Source organism: Phascolarctos cinereus, unplaced genomic scaffold (assembly GCF_003287225.1).
Source record: "Phascolarctos cinereus isolate Bilbo 61053 unplaced genomic scaffold, phaCin_HiC Scaffold_7;HRSCAF=346, whole genome shotgun sequence".
Lineage (NCBI taxonomy): Eukaryota > Metazoa > Chordata > Mammalia > Diprotodontia > Phascolarctidae > Phascolarctos > Phascolarctos cinereus.
This window is the reverse complement of record NW_027556180.1, coordinates 91,571,524-91,584,162: the sequence shown is the minus strand read 5'-3', so window position 1 is coordinate 91,584,162 and position 12,639 is coordinate 91,571,524. Positions and strand designations below refer to the sequence as shown.

At 33.0% G+C, this 12,639-nt stretch overlaps 1 protein-coding gene across 4 annotated transcripts in view; it reads left to right on the top strand.

Annotated features, from left to right (window-relative positions):
- Positions 1-12,248, top strand: part of AKAP11 (A-kinase anchoring protein 11) — an 81,082-nt gene extending 68,834 nt beyond the window's left edge. For 3 of the 4 annotated variants that reach the window (XM_078147613.1, XM_078147610.1, XM_020977018.2), the window contains 4 exons: positions 249-332; positions 1,245-1,291; positions 4,671-4,831; positions 8,357-12,248. In XM_078147613.1, coding sequence (XP_078003739.1) covers positions 249-332; positions 1,245-1,291; positions 4,671-4,831; positions 8,357-8,497 — 433 coding nt within the window. In that variant the 3' untranslated portion in view covers positions 8,498-12,248. The remainder of the gene's footprint in view (positions 1-248; positions 333-1,244; positions 1,292-4,670; positions 4,832-8,356) is intronic. The other variant, XM_078147612.1, reaches the window with a different exon arrangement.
- Positions 12,249-12,639: the final 391 nt, after the last annotated feature.

The following is a 12,639-nucleotide window of genomic DNA, read 5'->3' as shown; positions in this document are numbered from 1 at the left end:
ATTTTCCAGTTGAGGAAACTATAGCAAACAAAGGCTAAATGACTTTTTCAGGGTTACACGGTCTGATGCAGGATTTGAACCCAGGTCTTGCTGAATCCAGGCCCAGTGCTCTATCCACTGCACCACCTAGCTATCTCTGCCTCTCTCATTGTATAATAAGGACAGCAACAGCTCTGAAGGAAAAGCAAGATCTCTTTAGATCTATTGTTCATTTTCTAGTTCAGCTCTGTTTTCTTCTTCTCTGGCAGTAATGGTAACAGCAGTAGCTGGAGCAGTCTTGGTTTAGAAGGAGATATGTATGAGGAGAATTTATCCTTTCCAACATCAGACAGGTTGGTCTAGTCCAGAAATTTAAACAGATGAGTTTTTCATCACTAATGCATGAAATTATAATTATAAATGAAAGTGTGTCACCCATGCACATGAACATCAACATGCTTTTCTCCTAATCTTGGCGTGATTTTTGCCTAGCGAACTTACATTTGGTAAGATATGGCTATGTCAAGTATGAATAACATCTAATTATAAAGTAAGTTATCTTTTTTGCATGCTCTGCTTGCTCTTTTTTAATCTATCAGTTATTATTGCCTAAAGAGCTTGCTTCCTACAGAATTTCTGTTTTTCTTCAGTTCATGGAGGTTTTATTTTGTATGGATGATCTCATGTGTAAGAAAAATGAACTTTTCTCTACTCTAAAGAGAAATATCTGTGTTATTATGTATTGAATGCCTAAATAAATCTTCATGGCATGATATAAAGCCACTGAGTGACACTGAAGCCTTGTCTTCTGAGATCTATATCTAAGACAAATGTTGTAGACTATTTTTGCATTTAAATTCTGTGTCTAAAATTACTTGGGTATTTGTCACATTAAGGTAGGATTTCTGGATCACTGATTACCTATCCTTTGAAATGCATTGGCAGGTCAGATTATAACATGAAATGGTGTGAGAAGCAAAGCTTCCTTTTAATTGTTGTTTCTTGAAAATTTGGGGTTAAGTGACTTGCCCAGGGTCACACAGCTAGTAAGTGTTAAGTGTCTGAGGCCGGATTTGAACTCAGGTCCTCCTGACTCCAAGGCCGGAGCTCTATCCACTGCACCACCTAGCCACCCCCTCTTGATTCTTTTTTAAACATTGTATGTGTTACCATTTTCATATACATGATTATTGTGTTTTAGAACTGGCGTTGTACATTGTTGGCTAAAATTTTATTAATATTTGTCTTTTTATTTCAAAATACAGTGATGGAACAGATGATAAAGATGAAGAACATAAACATGATGTAGAAGGTAATGGATCTTAACTAAAAATATCTGGCACTGTATAGCATTTAATGTTTTATAGAATATTTTCACATCCATTATTCTCACATTTCTTAAGATTTTTTTTTGCGTTCGTGTATTCTTCTGTTTGACGAGTGAATTACACACTATCAAGGTTGTTTATATAAATCATAACAAGAGTCCCAAAATAGTCTTGATTGAATATTACTTATGTAATTTTACGTTCTTTATAAAGTAGGCTAAGTACTTGCTAAAGTAATTAAATTCATATTAATATATGCCCTAAAATAATTATAAGCAATTCATTTGATGTTCTTTTGGGTATAATCATAGTTCACATAATATTTTGTTGAAAGTATGAAAATGTCCCCAAAATTCTAAAAATCCACCACAAAGGCATAGTATTTTATTTTTATAATTATGGCATAACATTAGCATGGTCTTTTATTCTCAACCAGAAGATAAAAATATAGTAAAATAGCTTTAGTTTCCAATGTAAGAATTTCAGCTTATAAATAATACCAGAAATGTTTACCTAACTTAATCCCTCCACACTCACATTATTTTAGGTAATAGTTGAATATTTATCTTACTAATATAACACATGTTGTATGGATACTTGATGTTGCTTTTTGGAGTCAGCAGTCTTTTCAGGTAAAAGAGTCATTTTTTAAATAGTCTTGGAATATAACTTTTTGAAGAGTTACGTTACATTTTCATGTTAGTGTATAGTTTTTTCATACCTACAATGATGTGGGAATGACAGCTACCAGCTTGGCTTGGAATATGCCTAATAAAGGCTGGTGAAAATCTATTTGCTTGGAGTCTTGCAAATTTAATCAAAAGGGTTAAATACCTTTGAGAATCTCCACTGTGTAGAAAGAATAGCAGACATGCCCAGAAATTCACAGGAAACAAAATCCAGTAAAAGCCAGCAGTAAAAATGTGGCCTCTGGTGCTTATGCCCCTATGCACAAAACATGGCTAACAAGCAAGGTCAGCTGGATATCCTAATACAGGGAATCAATTTGACCTTAGAAGGTATCAGTAAGATTTCATATCTAAAAAACCTTATAACTTATAAACTTAGTACTAGAATATGACTCTTGAAAGGTTAGTCATTGTTGAAAAGGAACTGGATGAAAAGTGGCCACAAGTTGTGGTGTTGGTGTGGCACTAAGTTGGATTGTATACTAAGAAGGATATACTATTATGAGGAAGTCTAGGGACCAAAGGGGAAGCATAGTGTCAGACATTTGGGTGAAGATCAACAGTGGCAGAAACAGAAATGATCATGGGAAGTTCTAGACTCTGGTAAAGAGTCTTGTGACCAGAGAAGTACCTGGAGTTAGACGTGGGGTGAATCCTGGCTATAAGTCTTACTAGCTTCGTGGCCAGGGACAACTCACATAAGCACTTTGAACCTGTTTCCTTGTCCAAAACAGAGGCACTACCCTTTTGCACTACAAAATAGTTGTGCTACCTAACTGGAGAAGGAAAATGCTATACAATTGTGAATTATTACTCCTTCCCTGAGTCCTCCTTTAATGCCTTCTGTGTATCTAATGTATATAGAAACTCATATCAATATATCAACATTCATTTAATGTTCTCGATTTTCTAGTTTTGTTGAAATTTGGGGTTGAAGATGAATCAGCAAACTTTTTTGGTTTAATCATTGTTGAAAATTTAAAAATAAGTTTATGCATTTCTTTTAGATTATAATACAATGAACATAATTGAATTTTTCTTTGAGGACCTTTTAGTGTGTCTCTGTGGTCATTGTAAATGTCACTTTTGATAGCATAATACTGTAGATATAGAAATACGTAGTTTGGGATGAGTATATTCTTTTTGAGTCAAGGCATATCATGAAATTTTTTCTTAAATCTTTGAAAGTAGCTTGGTTTGTGTGTATGTGATTGGGGGAGGGTTGTTTCTTTTTTCATATGGTCTAACAGAAAATTTCTAATGACTTGAGTATTTTGATTGTATTCTAGTTAATTATGGTTTTATTGTATAGTAAGTCTTATTAAAACAGTGGTGGTTTTTATACTTCTTCCCCCTGCTTTGTAACAGCTGTAATCAAGATAGAGAGTCTGGCACATAGACAAGACCCTAATTACCATAGACTAGTGCTTTCCAGTTGTATATCTTTGTATGTCTTTTTTGGTCTTCAGTCTGATTTAATGGGAAAAACCCAAGACTGGGGACCAAGAAACATTGAGTTCTAGTCCTGGCTCTGCCTGCTCATGAAGTTGTTGATATTGAAGTACTAAATTTAGGTTATTACTCCTTCACTAAATACTACTTTCTTAGTGCACTCTTAGGCGAATCATAATCCACCAGAGTTTCATTTTTCTCATTTGTAAAGTTAGGATTAGATAATCTCTGAGGTCCCGTCTGGCACTAGAATTCTGACTTTGTGTTCGTAATGTGTGTACATGCATGCATGCGTGTGTGTGTGTGTGTGTGTGTGTGTGTGTGTGTGTATTTAACGTTATAATATTTATAGCTAGAAGCAAACTAGTCCAAACCTCTTTATTTTACAAATGAGACCACTGTGGCCTAGTCATATTAAATGACTTTTCCAAGGTCACAGAGCTAGTTAGTGCAGATCTTAGACTTAATTCTTACCCAGTTAATATAAAATTTGTATTTTCTGGTCTTTGCTTTTCCAATTAATAGGATACTGCTGTGTGTTTTTATTCCAGAATGTTAATTTCCTAGGAATTTTCTTCTCTCCCCCATATGTAACTAATTTAATTACTAGTTGTGTAAATAATTGCTCTGTGCATTCATTTCAGCAGTTTAGCATGAAAGTAAAGTTTATTTTAATATATTATAAGCCCATTTGAAACAGATTTTTTTTAATTAACAGGGACTGGTTCCTCCTGTGAAATATATATTACCTATATTTACAGAAAAGAAATCTGACTATATAGTTTTTTAAAATTCACATATGTATGTATGTATGTATATGTGTGTATGCATATGTATATATGTATTTCAAATTCATTTTATAAGAAATTTATTTTAGGACTTTTGGTGACTTTTTTTTCTTTGACATATGTGACTCATAGTTCTAACTTTTAGACATTGATTATTCATAGCACTTTAGACATTCTGTTTAAAGCTTCAGAAGTATATGTTTAGCTATAAATATGCAGCAGAAGAAATGTATAATGGAGTTGACATTTCTACTAGCTTAAAAGAACTGTTATAGTTTGTGAGATTTACACTTTTGGTGATACAGTTAAAAAATAGATTCCCATCATCTTTTTTTAGAATCATAAGAAATGGAACCTCCTTATTAATATTTGGAAAACATAGTGATCTGAGTTTGGTTCATATGCTTCATCTCCTGTTTTGTCTTAAATATTAGGTTTGGAGAAAGTTGGGAAGAAACTGCTAATAGTGAATATTGATACGGCCTCATGTGTTGTGGATTCTCAGCTGAGGCTTGCCCTTCAGTGGCTGGCTGCCTCTGAGGCAGAGGTGGAACAGCTTTATTTGCATGACTCTGCCAAGAAAGAATTCATGCTGGTGAGTACAGTTAGAGGACTGCAGACCTTGTCATTATCACCCATCTGTTAGTCCTCTATTATCATGTTTTGGTAAAGGTGTCTGACTCAGTATCTCCAATAAGTTCCCTATGAAACAAGAATCAAGGAACTTAAGTTAACTGCAATTTTCTGTTTCATAACGATTTACCCTTTTAATCTTTGTTAGTGGGCTTATTCTAAACAAAATCTTCAGGTCTTCTCTTAGTGAAAAAAATAGTCTACTTTTTGTCAACAATATCATCAACATTTGAATTAGTGATAAATTAATCTTGTAGATGTCAGGACTTGGGCCAGTCTAGTGAGATTAAGTTGAAGCCATTAGCTTTATAGTTCATCTCATTAGTATTGGAATTTTGAATATTATGGTATATTTGTTGCCTTACTGATGTGCCATATGATAGCACAATCTTAATGGTCTAATTTTATCAACTTGCTGTAGTATTGAGGCATGTTTTGATATTATAGAATGCGTTCTGGGTTGTCTTTCTGTCTTTTAAAAAATAATTCTATTTTATATATGTCATTTTTCCACAAATGATTCAAAGGCAATTAATTCTACTGTTGTTTTGTTGAAAAGGAGATTATTATTTGTGATAACAGCTTGGAAATTTTTATTGCCATTATTATTGCAACCATTATTTTGGTATTTTTATTGCAATTAAATTATAATTAATTTAGCAATTTAAAGAACATCATAGACTTGCTTATGGCAGAGTTAATAATAGGTATAAAGCTCTTTAGGTGTGTGTGTTTTGAGAATGCTTAGCTTTTTAAGAACCTAGGACCTTTTGCCTTCCTTGTGTCCATCTGGGATAGAAGGTACATGTACTACCAGAGCATTGCTGTAATTGTATATGCATATGTGCATGGACATGTGCATGTGCGAACATGCATACACTTTTTAGTGTCTTTTTCCTGTACCCCCACCTCCTAGCCAAATGGTCTGAATTGCTAGCCATTTCATTCTTACATTCCTGTTGATAATGATGAAGCTGGGAACTAAGGGAAAGCTGGTATAGGTAGCTAGATATACAAGCAAAAAGGCTTTATGTATCTGTACTTTGTATTTTTCAGTGTGAAAATATTTCCGTCCTAACTTTTGAGCTGAACAGACACTTCAGCTACTTTGAATTCATTAATTCAGCAGTCATTTATTAAGCACTTATCATGTGCAAAGCATGTTTCATCTCTAAAACCTGAATAGGAATAGTCAGATTTTATTACATGAATTTGTCTAATAAAAGACTATATTCTACATGTTTTATAGAGATGTATGAAATACATCTCTTAAAGTAAATTCAGGGTTTGCATAATGAAAAGAATATTGAACTTAGCACTAAAACTTGGTAAAATGATCTGGTCTGCTAATTGTGTGGCCTCAGTTTTTTCATCTGTAAAATGGGGATAATGGTACTTATATTATCTGTCTCATAGAGTTTTATGTGGGAGTCAAATAAGGTAGTCTTTATGACAGTACTTTTTAACCTAAAGTACTATATTAGCTAAGTAAAATAATTTGAGTTCTGAATATGGAGATGAAATGTTTTGATGCATCTGTGTAAATAGAGCAAGTCCTGTTAGGAGGAGTAAGTAATTAAGATAAGTTATAAAATTACAAATTTTCATGAAGAAAGAGCTCAGGAGTAATGGGGAAGATATAACTTGTAAACTGTTTTAAATATCACACCTGCTTTTTTTTTAGGGCATGCTGTACAGACTTCTAAGATGACTCTATGGTTAATAATTGTCTTTCTTTCATTAGTTTTTGATACAGCTCCAAGTTAACTTAAGCAGATTGAATATTGGATTAGTGAAAATTCATCAGACCAAACTTCCAGGGCTTAACAGCTTTCACATAATTGGCATGCTAACTTTTGAGAGGGGTGATTTTTATTTGCTTTGTCTAGCCAGTGTTAACAGTCAGTTTCCTCTCATCAGCATTTTTAGTATAAGTGAAATTAAAAAAAAAAAAACAACTATAGCAATTATACTGAATGAATTCTGGTTTGGAATTTCCTTGAAGCATTCGATGGGGGAAAATGGTGGAATTCATGGGTTAATGCATGTAACATAGTCTTCATTTTCTTTGCTTGTCAGTGTCTTATATTTCTTCTTGGTTAAAAAGTGTTTGTTATTTTAATAGTGGAGTGTTTAATGTCATAGTTATATTTCATTTTTGATTTCTGTATATTTTGATGGCATCAAAAAAGAAAAATGGGAGGGATAAAAAATGTATTGAATATTTACAGTGTACATTTGGCTGTGGGAAGGCATTGTATAAAATATAAATTGAAAAGAAGTAGAATTACCCACAGAGTGATTGATAAAACAGATTTGTGATTAAATATGAGTATACCAACATAATATCTTTTAAAAGTATATATTGCCTGTAGTTTTATATTTTTAGAATTTTTGACTTAAGTTTGTGAATTCAGGAGTGTTAGGGTTATGTAGAAAAAACAGGAAGGAGACGAGCAGCCTAGGGGCCACTAGGTGGTGCTGTGAATAGAGTACTTGGCCTGGAGTCAGGAAGACCTGTGTTCATATCCAGCCTTAGACATTTAACTAGCTGGGTGACACTGGGCAAGTCACTGAACTGTCTGCCAGTTTCTTCAGCTGTGAAATGGCAGTAATAATAGCACCTACCTCATAGAATTGTGAGACTCAGATGAGGTAATACTTGTAAAGTGCCTTAGCACAGTGCCTGGCTCATAGGAGACTCTGAATAAAAACTTATTTCCTTATTTTCTTCCTTCATTCCTGTAGCGGAGAGAATGAATAGTAGTCCCAGTAGGTAGTTAGAATCCTGAGAGCTTTGAAGGAGCTACCCTAGAATGACTAACAAAGACTGCTCTGAGGCTCAGCTCCCACCATCCCTCTTTTACCAGTCTAGCTCAGTTTGTCCATATGGGAAGAAGAACTGAAGTCACGCTTGTTACAATAGAGGGGTGGCCTTGAAGCACTCTGGTTTGGTGCTCAGTTTCCAAAAAACCCTCACTCATCAGATTTTAACTCCTTCCAGTAGAATGAAAACAATGTGGAATTGAAGTTTTTGTTATTTTAAACGTAGTCATATTTTACATGACCATGAAAATTTCCTAAGTTGGAAAACCATATTTCAGTTGAACCTCAGGTGTATTCTTTCTCAAACTCACATTATGTTGCGAAAGGAAAACCTCGATCCCTTTATTAAGATTGGCATCTTTTATTATGATTTCTTGTTCTTAACGGAGTGTGTGTCAAAATTCTTTAGGTTGAGAATTTCCTGTTGTGTGAAGCCTTTGTACTAGTTCTTGAAGTACCAGGTTTATGTAGTTGGATCGCTGTACAGGGTCCTTTCTTGGTGATAGACCTCTAGACAGCAGGTTGGAAAAATGTTTAGCTTGAGGAAAATTTGTTGATTTTGAATAATATATCACAGTGAGGTTCTTAGCAATGAAAAATAGTGTTTTCATAGCTGTCAGATTTTTGGTTAACTCTTTCTGTGTTTTCTTTTTTTTGCTAGCTTTCAAAAAGAGTACGGGAGAAAGAGTGGAAAGTGGGAGACCTCTTGCAGGCAGTTCTTAAATATTATGAAATGATGGAAAAGGCTTCTGATGAGGAGAGATGCAAACCTCTGTTTTGTTGGATCTTGGAAAATGCATAAAACAAATCCAGCCACTTGTACATTTTATTCCTCCTTTTGAATGAAAAGATATATATGCAGGATAAAATGTTAACTAACAAACATTAACATTATTAGCATAGTTGAAGGTAAATAAATAACCTTTTTTCAGTTATTTGTGATATATACACAGTATGATAATCCAGTTCATATCTTTGTAATCTGTATTGGAATATTATCTTCATTTATTCTTCTATCCATGTGTTTGTCATATTTAGACTAAGAAATTGGTATATGAAGGAAAGTCTGATGATGAAGCTCTCAGGTGACTTTGTCTCACAGAATTTTCATTGTGTCCAATAGTGCTGCTAAAAACTGCATTTGTGATTTATTGAATACTCTTTTATTACTGAGATGGCTGTTAATAGAATTTAGCTGGCTAATAAGATTTATAACACTTTTACTTGCTACAATTTTGCAACATATGTGCCCCTTTGGGAAAAAATAGTATTAATGACTAATTTAACATCAGTTATTAATAAGATTCAGGCTAGTTTTTTCTTCTGGAAAAATTTGTCATTTGGCCAATCTTTTTAAATCATAGTTTTATTTTTCATAGTTAAGATACTATCAAACTTCCTACTGTAACTGCTTGAAACAGAACAACATAATTTATTAAAGAGCAGATACATTAAAATTTTAAAGTTGCTACAAACACCAGAAGTGATAGGTTTCATAATCTTTGATCAAACAAAACAAATTATTTGCTAATGTTGCCAATTTATGTTGGAATGAAAGTCTGTATGTGAGAGAGAGTGTAAGTAAACATCCCCTTGGCTTTGCAAATGATTTTTGCCCTATTTCTAAGATTTCATTGTATTTTACTTGTGTCTTAGGGAGAACTCACTGTTGAACATTAAAAAGGTGCTTTAAAATCTGACATCACAACAAGAAGAGCTTTGATTTCTCTTTGTTGCTATTTACGTATTAAATTTCCAATTTTACCCTATAATATAATACTGAAAATAGAGATTATTTAAATTGAAAACCAATGCTAGAGCAGGTGTGCTTTTCATAGAGAGAAACAGTCATACAGTTGATTGACAGATTTTACAACAGCACTACAGTCTGGTATCAACTTTCTTCTGAAAAGGTAAGACCTTCCCAAATTCCAGAAAATGTCGTATTGGCCTTTTAAAAATTTTTTTGAAACCTTATATGCTATTTTTCTACAACACAGTATTTCACCAATCCTTTGGATGAAATGTTTCCTACTGCTTGTCTTTGTAAATTGAAAGTTGATACAAGCTAGAGATTAGGAGATCTATATTAATCATAAATTTTTGATTCAGCTTTCAGTCTTACTGATAGCTGGAAGGCCTTCAACACATCCCTTGTGGGTACTTCGGTTTCTGTTGTCTTTTTTCCTGAGCATCAAATATGCACAGAATAGAAGGCATGGCCTTTTCTCAGAACACTTACATTGAGTAATAGTATTATTGTTACAGTGAAGTTTTCTCTTTTTTTTTTAAAGCAGAGTGCTAAAAAGTATTGCAATACCTTATGATTTGTGGCAAACTTAAACAAACCTTTACCATTTCTTTTATTTCTTCTTGAAATTATTTTTTTGTAATTGGACTGAGAAACACAGGAAATGTTAGGCAGAATTTTTATTACTTTTTCATACAGTGAGATGAAGCACTAGTGGGCTGCTATAAATATTAGGATTATTTTCTCTTATTAACCATAAAGTGGGTTAATTGCATATTAGATTTTAGATTGTATTTTTCATATCCGTTTTTATTTTAAAAAGTCTGTCATTGCATTTAACATGCATAGTCAATCAGCAGCAAACCAAAATTCTGAATTTGTTTTATTCTGAAGTGGCAGTATAACTAATTGCTTTGAAGATCTTTTTCCACACATAGAAATTTTTGTAGTTTTCTCAGTAATTCTTGTTTTCAGATTAGATTCCTCCCTCACAGTTCTTTGGAACATTACTGAGTTCAGAGATCCATTATAGAAGTACAGAGTTGTTAATAAATGTGATTACTAAGAGTAAACAAAATAATGGAAATTTCATATTCATATCAGGACTGTGATAATATAAGTCATTTTTAAGTAGGTATTACAGGCATTATTTAAGTTTCTTTGTAGAGAGAAAATAATAAGGCTCAAACAGTATATTCAATCAATCCCACAGTTCAAAAAAATTTTTTTAAAAGATGCCTCTCTGTTGTGTGTGTGTGAGTGTGTGTGTGTGTGTGTGTGTGTGTGTGTGTGTGTGTGATTTTTTTCAGTGATATTCCAGTTCATTTTGACTGCTTAGGTTATTCTTTAACTATGTTTGGAACAGCTGTCATTGACGTTTTTTAATGACAAAAACTGCTTGATCTAATTTCATAAAATGTCCAATTTGTGGAGATTTAAATCCTGATGAAATGTAATGTCATGTTCTGACCTGTTCAAAGTTGTGACTTGTGTTGATTTCTTTGTAAATCAGTTCCATCTCAAGCCATTGCAAGAAGTGTAAGAATAAAAATCAAAAAAGACTGAAGATAAAATGAGATATGCTTTAGTGTATCTTTATTTCCAGATTGATTAAAGCATGTGCTAAGATTTGATTCTTTTAGATGGTCACTTTCACGAAAAGAGATTTGTCATGTTTTTGGTATATTTAAAATTAGTACCTGATTTATTTTAAGATTCTTTGTTTTACACAAATGATTCCTTCACAAACCACAGAGAAACTCTCAAGGTTTGATAAAGAGTGGGGGAAAATTTGAAATCCCTTTGGATATATGTGGTAGTGTCTTTATTTTAAAAATGCTTGCAAATTTTAAATAAATTATCTGTAAAGTTTAGTTTAGCCTAAATAATGAGTTTTATTTTGCTGCTGAGAGGGTTTTAAATTGCTTACTAAATGTGCCATTCAGTAACATAAAAATGAGTAGTTTACTCATGTGGCTTTGAAGGAATTGGAACTAAACTTTGCATTTGGAAGAAAGTACTATCTCATCAATGTATATTTTAGGTGCTGGTTCAGCAAAAATTATTCTTAAAGATTTGACATTGTCAGTAATTCAATCTGTTAATATATCATATTTTGAAATTTACAATTTTCTAAGGTAACTTTCCATGTCTTTTTGTGGAGGGGAGGGGAAGGAAGGAAAAGGGAAGGGTACAGTGGAAATGAGCTATTTGTTCATCCTTAGGGTATACAAGAGCACCCAAAATTACACATCCTGTCACCAGCACATGAAGTTTATATAAATTAGTGGGTATTGGTGATTATTAGTACTAAAAGGCAAAAAAAAAAATTTTTTTTTTCTGGTTTCTTTCTTTACTGATTTTTTTCTTTTGGGGGAAAAAAGTAAGAATAACATGTCAGCGAGAAACTTTTTCAAGCATTTACTGTATTCTTGTTTTGAAGAGAGGGATGCAGTATTAGCTACTCTTATTATGTTTTGTAACATTTGTGTACATTCCTTTTGTATAAGTGAAGTTATAGTTCTACAAGTTCATTGTTAGGTCTGAATAATATTTAATATTAATTAGATTTGCTATTTTTGTTGTTTGTGCAGTGGTATAGTAATTCACAACCTTAGTTTACTGAGTCAGATGTCTACTGAAAACAGTAACTCTTTATGTAACTCAGTCTTGTATTTTGTAACAGTGGCAGTTTTTGCTGTTCAGTAATTTCATGGTATGTTCAGTTCCCAAATGATGAACTCCAGTTGCACTCAGTTGTCTTTGTTTTCGCAGTGGCTTAAAATAAACATTTCAAAAAATACTTTTGTAATAAATTTACACTTTTTATTTTACCTTCCAGGACAAAAATTTTAAAAGTCTTTAATCTCCCGGCTTCCCCAGTAGCTTCAGGATTCTGTTGGACTTGGTTTTGGTTATTCACTAAGTGATAATCTTTTCTGTTAACTAGAAACTAGTGGTATTTGGATGGGTTTGCTATCTTTAAAAAATGTGAAAGGGGCAAGTAATTTGTCCTCATCTAAGTTGGAGGGGCCACACTTGTGTTGTGGCCTACTACATACTACCTGTAAAACTCCCAAGTGTAGCCCAAACTAGATGAAAATGTGATTGGGAAATCTTTAATAAAGTCGATAAAAACATAATAAAAATACAGATAATGTTATTTTATGATTTTTCTAAGACAATATACAGCC